Source organism: Mandrillus leucophaeus, unplaced genomic scaffold (assembly GCF_000951045.1).
Source record: "Mandrillus leucophaeus isolate KB7577 unplaced genomic scaffold, Mleu.le_1.0 Scaffold59, whole genome shotgun sequence".
NCBI lineage: Eukaryota > Metazoa > Chordata > Mammalia > Primates > Cercopithecidae > Mandrillus > Mandrillus leucophaeus.
Window position 1 is genome coordinate 3,047,606 of NW_012106363.1, and position 16,229 is coordinate 3,063,834.

Here is a 16,229-nt window from a genome sequence, read left to right on the forward strand (position 1 = left end):
TGTATTCTTCCGTCTTTGGCTGTCTTCTTTCTAAAAATTATTTATTTACTTACTTATTTTAAGACAGGATCTCACTGTCAGGGTTTCACTGTGCTGTCCAGGCTAGTCTGGAACTCCTGGGCTCAAAGGATCCTCCTGTCTCAGCATCCTGAGTAGCTGGGATAACAGGAACAAACCACCATTCCTGGCTGTCTTCAGCAGTCTTTTTTTTTTTTTTTTTTTTTTTTGAGACAGTCTTACTCTGTTGCCTAGACTGGAGTGCAGTGGCATGATCTCGCCTCACTGCAACCTCCACCTCCCAGATTCAAGTGATTCTCCTGCCTCAGCCTCCTGAGTAGCTGGGAATACAGGCGTGCACCACCACACCCGGCTTTTTGTATTTTCAGTAGAGACAGGGTTTCGCTGTGTTGGCCAGACTGGTCTTGAACTCCTGACCTCAGATGATCCACCCTCCTCCGCCTCCCAAAGTGCTGGGATTATAGGTGTGAACCACCGCGCCCGGCAGTAGTCTTCTCTCAGCACTCACACAGACTCCCTTGGGGCTATCTCTTCTATTCCCATGACTTCAGTTAGCACCCTTTGCTGACTGCCAAAATACAAATCACCAGCCCAGATCGCCTTCCTAAATGCAATACCCATTCACGTAAATGTTTACTGGTTTACTGAACATTTAAATGAAAATTAGAAGAGAAAGCACAGCCTCAGAAATTGAACTTGAGTTCAAAGCCTTGCTCCATCACAAACTACCATGTATAGCATTGGGCAAGTTTGTTTGTTTGTTTGTTTTTGAGAAGGAGTCTCACTCTGTTGCCCAGGCTGGAGTGCAATGGCATGATCTCGGCTCACTGAAACCTCCGCCTCCTGGGTTCAAGCGATTCCCCTGCCTCAGCCTCCTGAGTAGCTGAGATTACAGGCACCTGCCACCAGGCCCAGCTAATTTTTGTATTTTTAGTAGAGACGGGATTTCGTCATGTTGGCCACGCTGGTCTCAAACTCCTGACCTCAGGTGATCTGCCCGCCTCAGCCTCCCAAAATGCTGTGATTACAGGTGTGAGCCACTGCGCCTGGCCAGCATTGGGGCAAGTTAATTACCTCGCTAAGCCTCAGATAGTAACAATGGTCCTGTTTTACAGAGGGGTTGTTGTGAGGATTAAATGAGATAATCCACGTACAGCAGTTCCTGCAGTGCCTGGCAATGAGTTGATAGTAGCAGATAGTAAAGAGTAGTAGTAATTAAAAGGTCCTCGGAAAGCTCAAGTCAGCAGATTCAAAAGTGAATTCATGACCAAACCTCAAACCTTCTCAACATCCTTTGTCTCAAATCTCAATAAATCACACCACCATCTAATCAGCCAGAAACCCGAACATTATCCTTGTTTCTTGACCACCACTGCCCTCCCACTCTGCCAGGTTAAGTTTCCCTAACGTAAACCTTGTTGTAACCCACCTATGATCCAATGAATGTTTAAGATGTCTAGGCTTTGCACATATCCATTCATTCAATCCATACAACAATCCTGCAAGGTGGGTGCTACTATTATTCCTATTTCGCAGGTGCAGAATTTGAGGCACGGGAAAGTTGAGTAACTCATCCAAGATTATATGAGTGGCAAAGCTGGCATACAAACCCAGGCAGTCTGGCGTCTATCTCCATGCTCACTACCATTATGCTACGTTGTTTCTATTGTAATGCATAGCACATTCTATTGTTCGCCTTGTCTCCCCTGATAAACTTTTCTTCGAAGTCAAGGACTCTGATTCATTTGCAGCAGCATCCTCAGTGACTAGAACAGTGCCTGGCAAACAGTACATGCTTAATACAGTTCAGTGAATTAGGTAGTTCCCTAGAGACAAGACAGAGTAGAGATAAATGGACGCAGTAATAGAACAGCCAGCAGGTTACATTCAGTTATATCCAGAATCAGAAGTTTTGTTTGTGGATAAAAAAAAAATTTTTTTTATCTGAAGATAATAAACAGAAGACTGAACTCACAGTAAGTAGAGGTTGAGTTTAAGAAGATCTACTAATATTCATGGATACAGCAGTTGTGTAGGGTACATGCTATAATCCTTTTAAGGAAGGGACATTTGACAAACTCTCATAAAGAGAACTCATAGTCTTCGGGGTGCAGTCATGAACAATTTTTTAAACTGCATTAATACGAAAAAACAACAACAACAACAACCAAAAAAAAAAAAAAAAAAAAAAAACAGTCCAGGCGCGGTGGCTCATACCTGTAATTCCAGCACTTTGGGAGGCCAAGGCTGATGGATCACATGAGGTCAGGAGCTCGAGACCAGTCTGGCCAACATGGTGAAACCCCATCTCTATTAAAAATACAAAAATTAGCCAAGCATGGTAGCAAAGGCCTGTAATCCCAGCTGCTCGGGAGTCTGAGGCAGGAGAATCGCCTGAACCTGGACGTAGAGGTTGCAGTGAGCCCAGATCGCGCCACTGCACTCCAGCCTGGGCAACAGAGTGAGACTCTGTCTCAGAAACAAACAAACAAACAAAAACAACACGCCACTACCTACTCCCATGTCACTCAAATTGTGTTGAGGACTCCATTCCAGTGCCATACACATCACTTTCAGATGGAGTATCATGCTGGACGTGAGAATTAAAATTTAAGTTGGGGGAACAAATGAAAATGTAAGCTCAAGCAGGGTTACAATTTGCTGTGGGGGTCAATTTCAGTGTGCAGTCAGTTTATATTCAGCACCACCTGGTGTGCACTGCATACTGTGTAAATTACTGTATCATACTAAACAAACAGACATTGGTTTTTCTTAAACTGTAGCAGGAAAAATGCTTGCTGTGCAGATCCTAGCAGTCCCAAGAGACGGAAATGAAAACTCCATGCCTAAATTTATCCCTTCCTATTTCATCTCTCCCTGTTCAGGCCTTCCTCCCTTCCTCCCCAGGGCTATTTCCTTAATCCTGACCCCATCTGCAAAGTTCCATCCTGTGCCACATCAGAGGATCTCTTTGGGGCACCTGGGCTCAGCAAAACAATATTTCCTTTTTCTCCCACTGGGTATAAAACAGTGCCAACTGAGGCTCTGAGCCTCATTAGATAGATCGGGCAAGATGTCAAGCAAAATGCTGTTTACATGTACACCACAGCTCTTCCCAGAGCACTTGGAATCAGGACCAGGACACCTCCAAAGCCTCTTAAATGTTTTTCCTTTCTTTTCTCCTTATATGGCCTTCATGAAGAGTAACTAATTACAATCTGTAAGCAGTAATTACAGTTCATAAACTGTGAGCACAATATAAATATTTTTCCTGAAAGCCAGGTTAGAAGAAATCCTGTCTAAAATGAGATGTAAAACAACAACAGTTGAATTAAATATTCTAACTGAATTGTCCCCAAGCACGGTCAAAAAGAAGAGTGTAATCTATCTCTGTAATAATGGGCGTATTATAGTAGGATCGTTTTCAGCCCATTTCCCCATCCTGCTGGGCAAGATACGGAAAAGGAGCCAACCAAACAGGGAGAAAATAAACAACAAAAAACCCCCAAATCCCAACAAAAAGAACCGACCAATTATTTTGGATGCCTGGTAAACAGCCTGCACCAGAGGATAAGGCTTTTCTGGCTCTCAACTATGCTTTTTTCTCTTTTCATGTGCCTTGTCCTCCTCCCTTGAAACTGCGGGGTGGGGAGGTCTAAAAATAGTCAATGAATCATGGCAGATAATATTGTGCAGTAGTTACATAAACAGCCAGCCTGGGCGCCTGAGCCCTGGGTCGGAACGGAAAATATCTGGGTCAGGGTTGTCACACTGAATAGGGTCCCCCGGAGCCGGCCTTCGGGAGGCGCGGCCGGGGAGGAGGCCTGGGCCTGCGGGCCGGGAGGTGCAGGGGCGGCCTGCGGGAGGGAGCGGAAGTCCCGGGACGGGCGCGGGCAGCGGCGCGAACAGGGCGGGCGAGCTCCACGCTCCCTCCCCATGGCCGGGAGTGGGCCGCGGCGACGGCGGCGGCGCTGACAGGCCCCGGGCGGGGCGGGGCAGGCGGGCCTGGGCGGGGGCCTGGGGCTGAGGGGAAGATGAACGCCCTCCTAGAGCAGAAGGAGCAGCAGGAGAGGCTGCGGGAGGCCGCGGCCTTAGGGGACATTCGGGAGGTGCAGAAACTGGTGGAGAGCGGGGTGGATGTGAACTCCCAAAATGAGGTCAACGGCTGGTAAGTGGGGAGCGGGGGAGGCCTAGGGTCAGGGCAGCCGGTCCGAGGCGTGGGGCAGTCAGTCGTGACCTAGGCCCAGCGCTGTCCCCGGACGCCGGGGCTACGGCGAGGCCTGCCACCTCGGGCCTCCGAGATTGTGCCCTCTTGAGGCCAGCCCTGGCCCCCATGCCTCGTGCGGTCAGGAGCGCGTCCTGCCCAAATCCAGGCCCACGTGGTCCACTCGGGGCAGCGCCCGCTGGGACTCTGGTGCCCTACACCCTTCCCCCGCGCCCCCGGCTCACTTGGTCAGAGCGGTGCTGGAGGCTGTGATTCTCAGCGACTAAGCGTTGGAGCTCACCCCAATTCGAGTGTTGAGTTAATTTGCCGTAGGTGCTTCTGGAGAACACATCTTGCAGAGCTAAAAGCATAAGCAACTGATCAAATACGAATTCTATAAACTAGCACGATTTCCTCAGCCAAGACCAGGAAAAAAAAAAAAAAAAAAACCACACATTTGCATCACCATTCTGCTTCTCTTTTGTTTCACTGCAACCGAATTGCGGCTGCTGCCTACAGTTGCCTGTTTGAGGGAAGACTCATTTGTTTATCCTATCCAGTGTTTTCTTTCTTTTTCTTTTTCTTTCTTTCTTTTCTTTTTCTTTTTTTTTTTTTTGGAGACAGGATTTGCCCTGTCGCCCAGGTTGGAGTGCAAGGGCACGGTCTCGGCTCACTGCAACTTCTACCTCCCCTGCTCAGGTGACACTCCTGCCACAGCCTCCCAAGTAGCTGGGAACATAGGCGGGCGCTACCACACCTGGCAAATTTTTGTGTGTGTGTGTGGTATTTTTAGTAGAGATGGGGCCAGGTTGGTCTCAAACTCCAGGCCTCAAGTGATCCACCTGCCTCGGCCTCCCAAAGTGCTGGGATTACAGATGTGAGCCTACCGTACCCGGCCTGTTTTCTTATTACAATTTCAAATACAGAATGTCATCCAAGACTTTAGATGTCTGCCTGCAGATTGAATTCTTCCCAATTAAATAAGGAGTCTTATCTTAAGATGTTGCTGGTGGTCAAAACAAGTTACTGAATGTGGCATTATTCCGCCCTCTGTATTTAAAATTTAAAATTTTGATTCAGGTAATGCTTAGCCAGACTATTTTGCTAGCTTAGAGTTGAAGTGAGTTGCACTTTGGGAGGCTGAGGTGGGCAGATGAGGAGGTCAGGAGATCAAGACCATCCGGCCAACATGGTGAAACCCTGTCTCTACTAAAAGTACAGAAATTAGCTGGGCATGGTGGTGTGCGCCTGTAGTCTCAGCTACTTGGGAGGCTGAGGCAGGAGAATCACTTGAACCTGGGAGATGGAGGTTGCAGTGAGCTGAGATTGCACCACTGTACTCCAGCCTGGGCGACAGAGTAAGACTCTACCTCAACAACAACAACAAAAAGTGAGTTTACATTTTTTTTTTTTAAGTGGAATCATCCATATTGGAACTGAAAGGGGCAATGGAGAGAGGATCAACCCCAGAGAATAACTTACCCTAGGCCACATAACTATTAATATGATAGTACCAGAACCATGGTTTCCAGACTGCCTCAAAAGTCTATCTACCTGGGCCTGGCGCGGTGGCTCACGCCAGTAATCCCAGCACTTTGGGAGGCCGAGGTGGGCAGATCACGAGGTCAGGAGTTCGAGACCATTCTGGCCAACATGGTGAAACCCCGTCTCTACTAAAACTACAAAAATTATCTGGGGGTGGTGGCACGTGCCTGTAATCCCAGCTACTTGGGATGCTTCGGCAGGAGAATCACTTGAACCAGGGAGTCGGAGGGTGCAGTGAGCCAAGATCACACCACTGCACTCCAGCCTGGCGACAGAACGAGACTTTGTCTCAAAAAAAAAAAAAAAAAAAAAAATTCTGTCTACCTGGCAGGACCTGGTGGCTCACGCCTATAATCCCGGCACTTTGGGAGGCCAAGGCAGGAGGATCACTGGAGCCCATAAGTTTGAGACCAGTCTGGGCAACATAGCGAGACCCCAGTCTCAAAAAAAAAAATTGTCTACCTAATTTCCCTAAAGAAAGCAGCCTGGATAGCTGACCAGAAAGCCAGGAAACAGAGGATACTACCTTTTTGTTCTGTTTTGTTTACAGGTGTTTGCAAACTTGCTGTTGTGTATGTATCTTTTCTGAGCATTGCTCTGGTTCAAAGCTGTGAATTACCGTTTTGGCACTGGGAGGCGGTGTTGTGTAGAAGGAGCCTGGTCTTTCCTGCAGGGTCTTCTCCATTCCTGTCTAGACGGGACTTTGCCCATTGCTTCATTTTCTACTTGTTCCAGAAGAGTATTGTGAGCCCTTAATGAGATGAAGCATAAAATAAATAGATAACATTTATCTCGGCTCACTGCAAGCTCCACCTCCTGGGTTCATGCCATTCTCCTGCCTCAGCCTCCCAAGTAGCTGGGACTACAGGCATCTGCCACCACGCCCCGCTAATTTTTTGTCTTTTTAGTAGAGATGAGTTTTCACCCTGTTAGCCAGGATGTTCTCCATTCCTGACCTTGTGATCAGCCCGCCTCAGCCTGCCAAAGTGCTGGGATTACAGGCGTGAGCCCCTGCGCCTGGCCAGCACAGATGGGGTTCTAAGTGTTTTACGTGTGTTAGCTTGTTCACCACTACCTGGGGACATAGTTACTGTTCTCTCCATTTACAGATGAAGAAACTGAGGCCCACAAAGAGTAAGTCATTTCCTCACTTTGCGCAGTGCCCCTTCCCAAGGTCATGGGATTGACAGTAACTAGTGGAGCCAGAAAACGAACCTGGTATCTGATTCCAGAGCTACCCTCCTAAACACAATGTCTGCCCCATAGTAGGTGTTTAGTAAAGTGAAGCTGAGGTAGCCTGAAGAGGCTTCTTATAGGTTTTGTGTGTGTGTTTTTTTTTTTTTGAGATGGAGTTTCACTCTTGTCACCCAGGCTGGAGTGCAATGCGTGATTTTGGCTCACTGCACCCTCCGCCTCCTGGGTTCAAGCGATTCTCCTGCCTCATCCTCCCGAGTAACTGGGATTACAGGTGTGTGCTACCATGCCTGGCTAATTTTTTGTATTTTTAGTGGAAATGGGGTTTCACCATGTTAGCCAAGCTGGTCTCGAACTCCTGACCTCAGGTGATCCGCCCGCCTTGGCTTCCCAAAGTGCTGGGATCATAGGCGTGAGCCACCGCGCCCGTCCTTTTGTAGATTTAGTTGGAGGAATTGTCTAATAGGCCTGTCAAATTCAACATATCCAAGATTGAATTCCAAGTCTCGCCTCATCCTTCTACCACCTCAAGCCTGCTCCTCTGAATCAGCCTCTCAGGGGTGCTCAGGCCAGAACGCTTGGCACCCTGCTTGTCTCCTGCTTGCCTCCTGTCTTTCACAGCTGACATTCAGTCAGCCAATTCTATGAGCTTCACCTTCAGATACAGTCAGAATCTGACTACTTCTCACTAACCCTACTACTACGCCTCTGGTACACCATTGTTTCTCTCGCCTGGATTATTGCAGTAGCTTCCTAGCTAGTGTCCTTGCTCCTCAGCTTATATTAAACAGTCTTCTTAACTAACACAGTGGTCAGAGGGATCCTGACTTAAAACATAAGTCAGATCATTTCACTGTTCTCAAAAATGGCTCCTATCTCACTCAGTAAAAGCCTACAGGGTCCTACAATTTCTACTTCCTGTTCCCACATCTTCCCTCCTTACCTCTGTGCTAATCTCATGGGATTTGCCCTTCTGCTTACGTTTTTCCCCTGGCCTCCTTGCTTTCCCTGGAATACCAGATAGTCCTGATTCAAGATCTTTGCGTTTTTTTGTCGTCCCACTCTCTTAAATGCTTTCCCTCTAGATATCACATGGTTTGCTTCCTCACCACCTTCAGATTTTAGTTTAGATGTCACCTTCTTGGCAAGGCTTTTCCTGGGCCCTCAATTTAAAGTTGCACAACCTCTGGCATTCCCTAATGCCTTTCCCTGCTTTACTATTGCTGTCACACTTCATCACCACCTAGCGTACTGCATGCTTTGCTTATTTATTTGCTGATGTCTGTTTCCTCTTCTGTAAAATGGGGGGAATGTTGACAATAGTATTACCTCATGGGTTTAGAGGATTAAATAAGTTAATACATGTAATGCCTTTAGAACAATGTCCAACATGTGAAGCGTTATACCTGTGTTAGCTATTGTTGTTATTTTCTTATTATGAAGCAATGTGCTGGGTAATGGAAAATAAGGTTACCCTCAAAAAACGTACTCTCTTGCATTGCCAAGCAGAATGGTGACTGCTTTCAATTCTTAGTTGATCAGTAACCACAATTTCAGCACCAGTGAGTGATGCCCGGTTGATGAATGACACCCAATACCTCAGGTCTGAAATAGTTTCCAACACTAATAAGATATTCTGACTGCAAATATAAAGCTTAAGGAGTTGAAATTCAAAGATAGAGTAATCTATCAATTAGATTGATCACTAGTCATTCCCCCACATCAGTTGTAATTCAAGTGTCATGCATACCCCTTGGTTTTAAGGACCAAGGATAATGCTTCATGAAGAACTTGAAAATATTACCTGGCTGCAGGGACTCTGAGTTATGGCTGCCCAGAGCCACACAGCTCTGGACTGTAAATGATGATGACTAAGGCACAGGGCTGTGGGGGCCATGCTATGTTGACTTAACACTGCTTTACATGGGTGGTAGTTTAGCAAGTTGGTTTGTCCCAGAGTCTCTCAGACCCACTGGTAGTAAATTACCTCCTTTACGCTCAAGCTTGCCATGAACAAGTGATCTACTACTAGCAAGTGAGCATTTTATTTCCAAAAGGGAGCATCTTTTTCTCATCATGCTTCATTCATTTTTGAGGGCTCACTTATCATTATAATTGCTCACTTTTTAAGCCTGTGCCACAGACATCCACACACAAACACACTCAAGGCTGCAGTTTGCCCAGAATCAAGGATAGATTAGATCCTTCTACTTCAAGCAAGGTCCACCTTATCCTTAGTTTACTCAGTCGGTACATTTTTTTTTTTTTTTGAGACAGAGTCTTGCTGTGTTGCCCAGGCTGGAGTGCAGTGGCGCAATCTTGGCTCACTGCAGCCTTTGCCTCTTGGGTTCAAGCAATTCTCCTGCCTCAGCCTCCCCAGTAGCTGGGATTACAGACGTGCACCATCACGCTAATTTTTGGATTTTTAGTAGAGACGGGGTTTCACCCTGTTGGGCAGGCTGGTGTCAAACTCCTGACCTCAAGTAATCCGCCTGCCTTGGCCTCCCTAAGTGCTGGGATTACAGGTGTGAGCCACCGTGCCTGGCCCATTCAGTAAATATTAACTAAGCATGTATATGTGCCAAGCAAACACTTCCTTGCCTTCAGGGAGCTTGATCAAGACTCTTTTCTCCCAAACTTAACAAGACTCTTACTTTTCCCAGATTAGTAATAATTTTGTCATTGCATCATGAAATACACCTTAAAGGAACCTGGATAATCTAATTCTAATGAACCATAATGTAGAATGTCACTCTGAGACATCAGTGGAATTGCTCCCAGCCAGCCAGACATGCTAACTTTCTGTGAGTTACTAAAGCTAAGCCCAGGGCAAATCAGCTTTTTCCTAGAACCATATAAACTTTCCAGATAATTATACTTCCCAGGTTAGTGAACTAACCTTCACTATTGAACATTTGTTCCAAGCTTCATTTCTGTATTTGGCTATAAGAGCTCGGAAGATATTTATCTCAGTTCAATTAGAGAGTTGGTGAAAGAAGACATTTCAAAACACAGGAGCGAGAAGTATTTTCCTTCCGTAATATACATTCAGCTTTGGCACCTAGGGATGGATTTAGTTGCTCTGAATCTTTCATTTCTGTTAAGATGGAGTTTTGCCTGCATGCTAATTATGTTTCTGTATAGTATGAAAATAGTAGCCCTTCAGAGTGTACAGAATTGCTTCCTCTGTGTACAATATTGAGTGATTAGTTTTACTTAAATGAGTCTGATATGTTAGAAGAGCCTGTTCTTGAAGAATTTTGGTTGTTGATATATATTTTTTAAGTACCTCAGGAATTAAAGTATATGTGCAATGCCTTATGTTTACGCAGATGAGGATATGTTTGTAGCCTTCTGGAGAGAACTAAAGAAGCCAACTTTTTAAAAATGGAAATTTGGAAATCCTTTGTGTGTGTGTTAAGGAAAGAAAAGTAAGAAGGAAAAAGAAAGTGAGCAACTGGGATTCAGACAAGAATATCTGCTGTCATAATAATAATTTCAGTGACAGAGCAAGCTGCTGATAGGAGATGGTTATTAGCCTGATAATATTGAATCTTCAGGTGGCATATGAAGTGAGTTTCCATAGTCCCTGAAAAGGAATATAGCAATATAAAAATATGTTTCAGAGACTGAGATGATCTAATGAGCGATACTCATAGAGTATACTCCACGTTACCATTGGAGTTAGCCAGCCAGTGAGCTTACCTCCTGGAGGCTATTGAAATTAAAACTCCTACGTTAAGTTAGTTTTTCTCAGGAACCAGAAATGAGATTTAAAAACAAAATTTAAGCATATTAAATATTTTGATCATCTTCTTTGTGAAAAGTTGAGATTACCAGCCCGGTTACCTGGTTCTAGCTGAACTCTTAACAGGCTTGTGTATACATTATTTACTAATGTTTAGAATCTGAAATCCCAAATCACTTCTCCTCTTTTTCATTCTTTTCTTTGGAACAGGACTTGTTTACACTGGGCATGTAAACGAAACCATGGTCAGGTGGTCTCTTACCTGTTAAAATCAGGAGCTGACAAAGAAATTCTTACCACAAAAGGAGAAATGCCAGTCCAGTTAACATCAAGGAGAGAAATCAGGAAGATTATGGGAGGTGAGTCTGTGTTTGGGGGGAACTTTTGATTTCGTTAGACTCATTGAAGACTTGTGGTATTATTGGCTACATTCTTAATGCTGGTCAAACAACTGTTCTATTTTTTTTCTTTCTTCCTTTTTTTTTTTTTTGAGACAGAGTTTAGCTCTTGTTGCCCAGGCTGGAGCGCAGTGGCATGATGTCGGCTCACCACAACCTCTGCCTCCCAGGTTCAAGTGATTCTCCTGCGTCAGCCTCCCGAGTAGCTAGGATTACAGGCATGTGCCATCACATCCAGCTAATTTTGTATTTTTATTAGAGATGGGGTTTCACCATGTTGGTCAGGCTGATCTCGAACTCCCGACCTCAGGCGATCCGCCCACCTCGGCCTCCCAAAGTGCTGGGATTGCAGGTATGAGACACTGCTCCCAACAACTGTTCTATTTCTAAAAGCAAATTACTATGCCAAGGTAGTAATTCCAGGTTGTTTCTGGGGAGGTCAGCATTGTAAGGTTTTATTTTTTTATTTGTAAAATTTAAGATAATGATGAACATGGTAATCATAAACCTAATGAAATATTCTTTTTTCTTCTGACCTGCAGAGGCAGTAAGCACTGACCAATGTCACATACCAAAAGACACCACTTCCAAAAGACACCGTTTTTTGGTAATTTTGAAAGGACTGTGTAAATGTTCTGTTTTCTTCTTTTTAAGTGGAAGAAGATGATGATGATGATGACAACCTCCCCCAGCTGAAGAAGGAGTCAGAACTGCCCTTTGTTCCCAACTATTTGGCCAACCCAGCCTTCCCTTTTATCTACACACCCACAGCAGAGGATTCAGCCCCGATGCAGAATGGGGGTCCCTCCACACCCCCTGCATCACCCCCTGCAGATGGCTCACCTCCATTGCTTCCCCCTGGGGAACCTCCCCTGTTAGGGGCCTTTCCCCGGGACCACACCTCTTTGGCACTAGTTCAGAATGGTGATGTGTCGGCCCCCTCTGCCATACTCAGAACACCAGAAAGCACAAAACCAGGTCCTGTTTGTCAGCCACCAGTGAGTCAGAGCCGCTCCCTGTTTTCTTCTGTCCCGTCCAAGCCACCAGTGTCTCTGGAGCCTCAAAATGGGGCATATGCAGGACCAGCGCCAGCATTCCAGCCATTTTTCTTCACTGGAGCATTTCCATTTAATATGCAAGGTAACCCCTCATCAGCAAACAGCCTCTGCAACAGGGGAGTTGGTGTCCCGAGAGGTGGGATTTAATGAGGTATTTTGGGTATAATTACAAACTTACAGGAATGTTACATGACTAGTATAAGGAACTCCCTTTACTCAAATTCACAAATTGTTTACCTTTTGCCCTTTTACCCTGATACCCTTCAGTATTCTTTCCGTTATATCTTTCCTAAGAACAAGGATATTCTCTTTTATTTATTTATTTATTTTTGAGACGTAGTTTCACCCTGTCACCCAGGCTGGAGTGCAGTGGTATGATCTTGGCTCACTGCAACCTCCACCTCCCAGGTTCAAGCAATTCTTCTGCCTCAGCCTCCCAAGTAGCTGGGATTACAGGAGCATACCACCACACCTGGCTAATTTTTGTATTTTTAGTAGAGACGGGGTTTCACCATGTTGGCCAGGCTGGTCTCAAACTCCCAACCTCAAGTGATCCGCCCCCCCCAGCCTCCCAAAGTGCTGGGATTACAGGTGTGAATCACCGCACCCAGCCAGGTATTCTCTTATGTAATTACAGTACAAATGACCAAATTTGAGAAATGTAATCTTGAGGTAATGCTGTTCTGTAATCCATAGTCCATGTTTAAATTTTGTCAATTGTCTCAACCAATGCCTTTTATATTCCGTCATCTATTATACGTACTGTCTGTACTATTACAGAAATAGTACTATCTGTACTATTGATACCTATCTGGACTGTCTGTACTCCTCTGCCCCCTGCGCCCTGCCCAGGATCGTATGTTGCCTGTAGTTATCATGTCGTTTTAGTTTCCTTTAATCTGGAATCTTTACCCTTTATCATTTTTTATCTTGATCTTTTTGAAGAGTCCAGGCCAATTATTTTTGTGGGATACGATTTTCAATCATTCTTTCTCTACTTATTTGGTATTTTACTGTAAAGAAGGGCTTTCCCTTCTCCTTCATTAATATCAGTATTGACACATATATCTGTATTTTATTCAGTGGGTTATAATCTGTTGCTATCAATTTTCAGTTATTCAGGTTATCCCAGATTTGGCCAGTGGGAGCCCCTTCAAGCTGGTTCTTATGTCCCTTGCAGGTGTCTTCATTGTTCTTGGAGCACTGCCTTACTTTCTGGTGCAGCAAGATGTTCCAGGCTCATAGCATAACTTTTCCTCCTCCCACCCTGGAGTCAGTCATTTCTCCAAGAAGCCCTGGTTCTTTTTGGTGGAGAATGGTATTTAGGACACACAGCAAATTTGCCTCCCACTTGGGCCCACCAAGAATGGTATTTAGACACCAGGATGTGGGCACTAGGTGTCCTCATTGCTACAGGTATATCATTTCTTCTAGGCCTGCTGAGACGGCATAGCCAGGAAAGATATCCATATTTCTCTATCAGTGTATATCTTTTTGAGAGTATTAAAAACCACAAGTTCATTCTGATTCTTCCAAATCCAGTCAAATACCATAGGGTACAGCTAGTCTTACTTTTCCTTTTTTCCTAGAAGTAACTCTCTCACTTCCTGTTTTTGAGGAGTTACTACTATAGGTGCTAACAGTGACCTGGGGTGCCACAAGGGATTCATATACAGGGAACAAAGCAGAACTGCCAAATGTCCAGGGTGCTTGACTTGGGCTGTCTTGGCAGCCAGGTTCAGAATAAAGGAGCAGATTGCTTAGTTCCAAGACCTGTGAATAATAAGACCCCTTCCTCATGAAGGTGCCACATTCACATCAAGTTATACTTTAGCTTTTATTAGTAGCTTGTCATTTGGCTCTTTTACTGTCTTTTTTGCAAGGAGTTTCATATTTTACAAATACCTTTAGGTCCATAATTGTTCAATCTTTTTAGGGTAACTCACATCCTGCCCATGCCTTCTTTCCAACCTTCTTCCCCCTTCCCCTGTTCATGTATAGTTTGATACCCAAACCTGTTCTTAAGACTTTGCCTCCTTAGCTCCAATGGCAGAAGTAAATTATCCTTCTACACAGCTGGAATGGCTGCCCCTGCCTTGCTCTTACTTTGTGAACCATAGCCTAAAAGTATGGACAACAATGCAGGAAACTGCTCCAGCAGAGCCAGAACTGGGCCTGAGCAAACCCTGCTGGTTACACTTGGTTTTCCCACCAAACAGGTCTGTTTGGCATGATTAAGTGTAACCATCTTCTGGAAAAGATCTTAAATAACAGGGGCTGTGCTGTGCCAGAACTATTCATTAACATTTCTCCTTTTTTTTCTAGAGCTGGTACTCAAGGTGAGAATTCAGAACCCATCTCTTCGAGAAAATGATTTCATTGAAATTGAACTGGACCGACAGGAGCTCACCTACCAAGAGCTGCTCAGAGTGTGTTGCTGCGAGCTGGGTGTTAATCCAGATCAAGTGGAGAAGATCAGAAAGTTACCCAACACTCTGTTAAGAAAGGTAAGAAAAGTCTGTTAAGCATGAATGGCTGTTTTTGCATTTGGAAAATACCTAGCTCCCTCCTTGGTTATATGAGTTAGTTGAGGAAATAAACAGAGAATAGAAAAGGAGCAAAGAATGATTTTCCAAATGTAATCATTTCCTTCTACTAAGTCTATAGAGACGCTGGCTTTTTTTTTTTTTTTGGCAAGTCATGTATTTTAATGGAGTGGAGAAGGAACAAAGACATCTGTAACTGGTGTTTGGCCAGTTACATTCTTACAAACTAGCTGGAAACACCTTTGCGTTCAGATCAGCCAACAGTGGCATTTTTGGAAGTTGATACTAGAGATAATTTTCTGAATTATCATTCACGTGTTCCTATTTTCGGTTTCTTTAGTGATCTGTAAGGATTAACTTAGTATACTACTAGATGTGCCTTCTGTTTTACAAGTGAAGAACCAAGTTCAGTTACAGAGCAAATCCACATAGATGCATGTGTGGTCCTTCATACATCTCTGGGTTTTTGAACATCAGGTTTCTGGCTTCTCAGGGCACCCGGGAAACTGATCTGTGCATTGCTTCTCCCTTTGCATAGCCTCTCCCTTCGCAGTGTGTGCTCATGCTGTCACAGCTGCTGAGCTGTTTTTAAGGGCTTCCACTTTGCAACCCAATCAGCCTGGGGCCTTAGTTGCACTATCACTGACTTAGCCTGCCACAGGGATTTTTTTTTTTCTTCCAAGTTTTGAAATGAGACAAGATACTGGTATCAATACAGTGCACCACACATATGGAGACAAGTGGCTCCTGTTAATCTGTTTAACATATTTTTGTTTTAGGACAAGGATGTTGCTCGACTCCAAGATTTCCAGGAGCTGGAACTGGTTCTGATGATAAGTGAAAATAATTTTCTGTTCAGAAATGCTGCATCCACACTGACTGAAAGGCCTTGTTATAACAGGAGAGCTTCAAAACTGACTTACTAATGCAGCAGGGACTTTTATCACTGAGTATTATGACAGTGTGCGTCACCTCTGGGCCAAGGACAAGCCATTGATCTAAATGCCTCGGATGCCCGGGAGGGCCTCTGGTGCCACTGCGTAGTATATACTAACATCATTCTGCCAAGGTAGGAAGCCCCTGACCCCCAAGCAGCGGTGCCACTCTTCCAAGCCTCTTGGTGCACAATAAACCTATTGCTTGAAGCTTTGAACAGCTGAGAAGTGGTCTGGAGAGGCAGAAGCTGAAGGTTCTATATCCAGTGTGTTTTATGTTCAGAATGTAAGAGAGTTGTCTAAGCAGAAGCTGAGAGAGAGCGGAGCCTATTTCTAGCCACTCCTGTTGACAGTGCACCTGAAGGGCCAGGATGTGTTTTTCTTGGTGTTGCATGCTCACAACTCTCCTGACATTGGGAACTTATGAGGGAGGAAGACTGGGGAAAGCACAGATACTGGACAGATGGATTCTAGTGTGACTTGTGACTGTGAGGTTTCCTATAACATATTTATAAATGTTACTCAGGTTAAAAGTATTTAAGAATACAGTTACCTAATTGTAAATACGCTGTTAACCAAAAGA

General features: G+C 44.8%; 1 protein-coding gene across 1 annotated transcript; it reads left to right on the forward strand.

The window, feature by feature from the left end:
• Positions 1-3,802: 3,802 nt before the first annotated feature.
• ANKRD40 (ankyrin repeat domain 40) lies at positions 3,803-16,085 on the forward strand. Its single transcript, XM_011999242.1, has 5 exons — positions 3,803-4,186; positions 10,920-11,068; positions 11,762-12,247; positions 14,491-14,672; positions 15,491-16,085. Exons 1-5 carry the CDS (start codon positions 4,053-4,055, stop codon positions 15,635-15,637), a joined length of 1,098 nt encoding a protein of 365 aa, XP_011854632.1. The 5' UTR covers positions 3,803-4,052; the 3' UTR covers positions 15,638-16,085.
• The last annotated feature ends 144 nt before the right edge of the window (positions 16,086-16,229 follow it).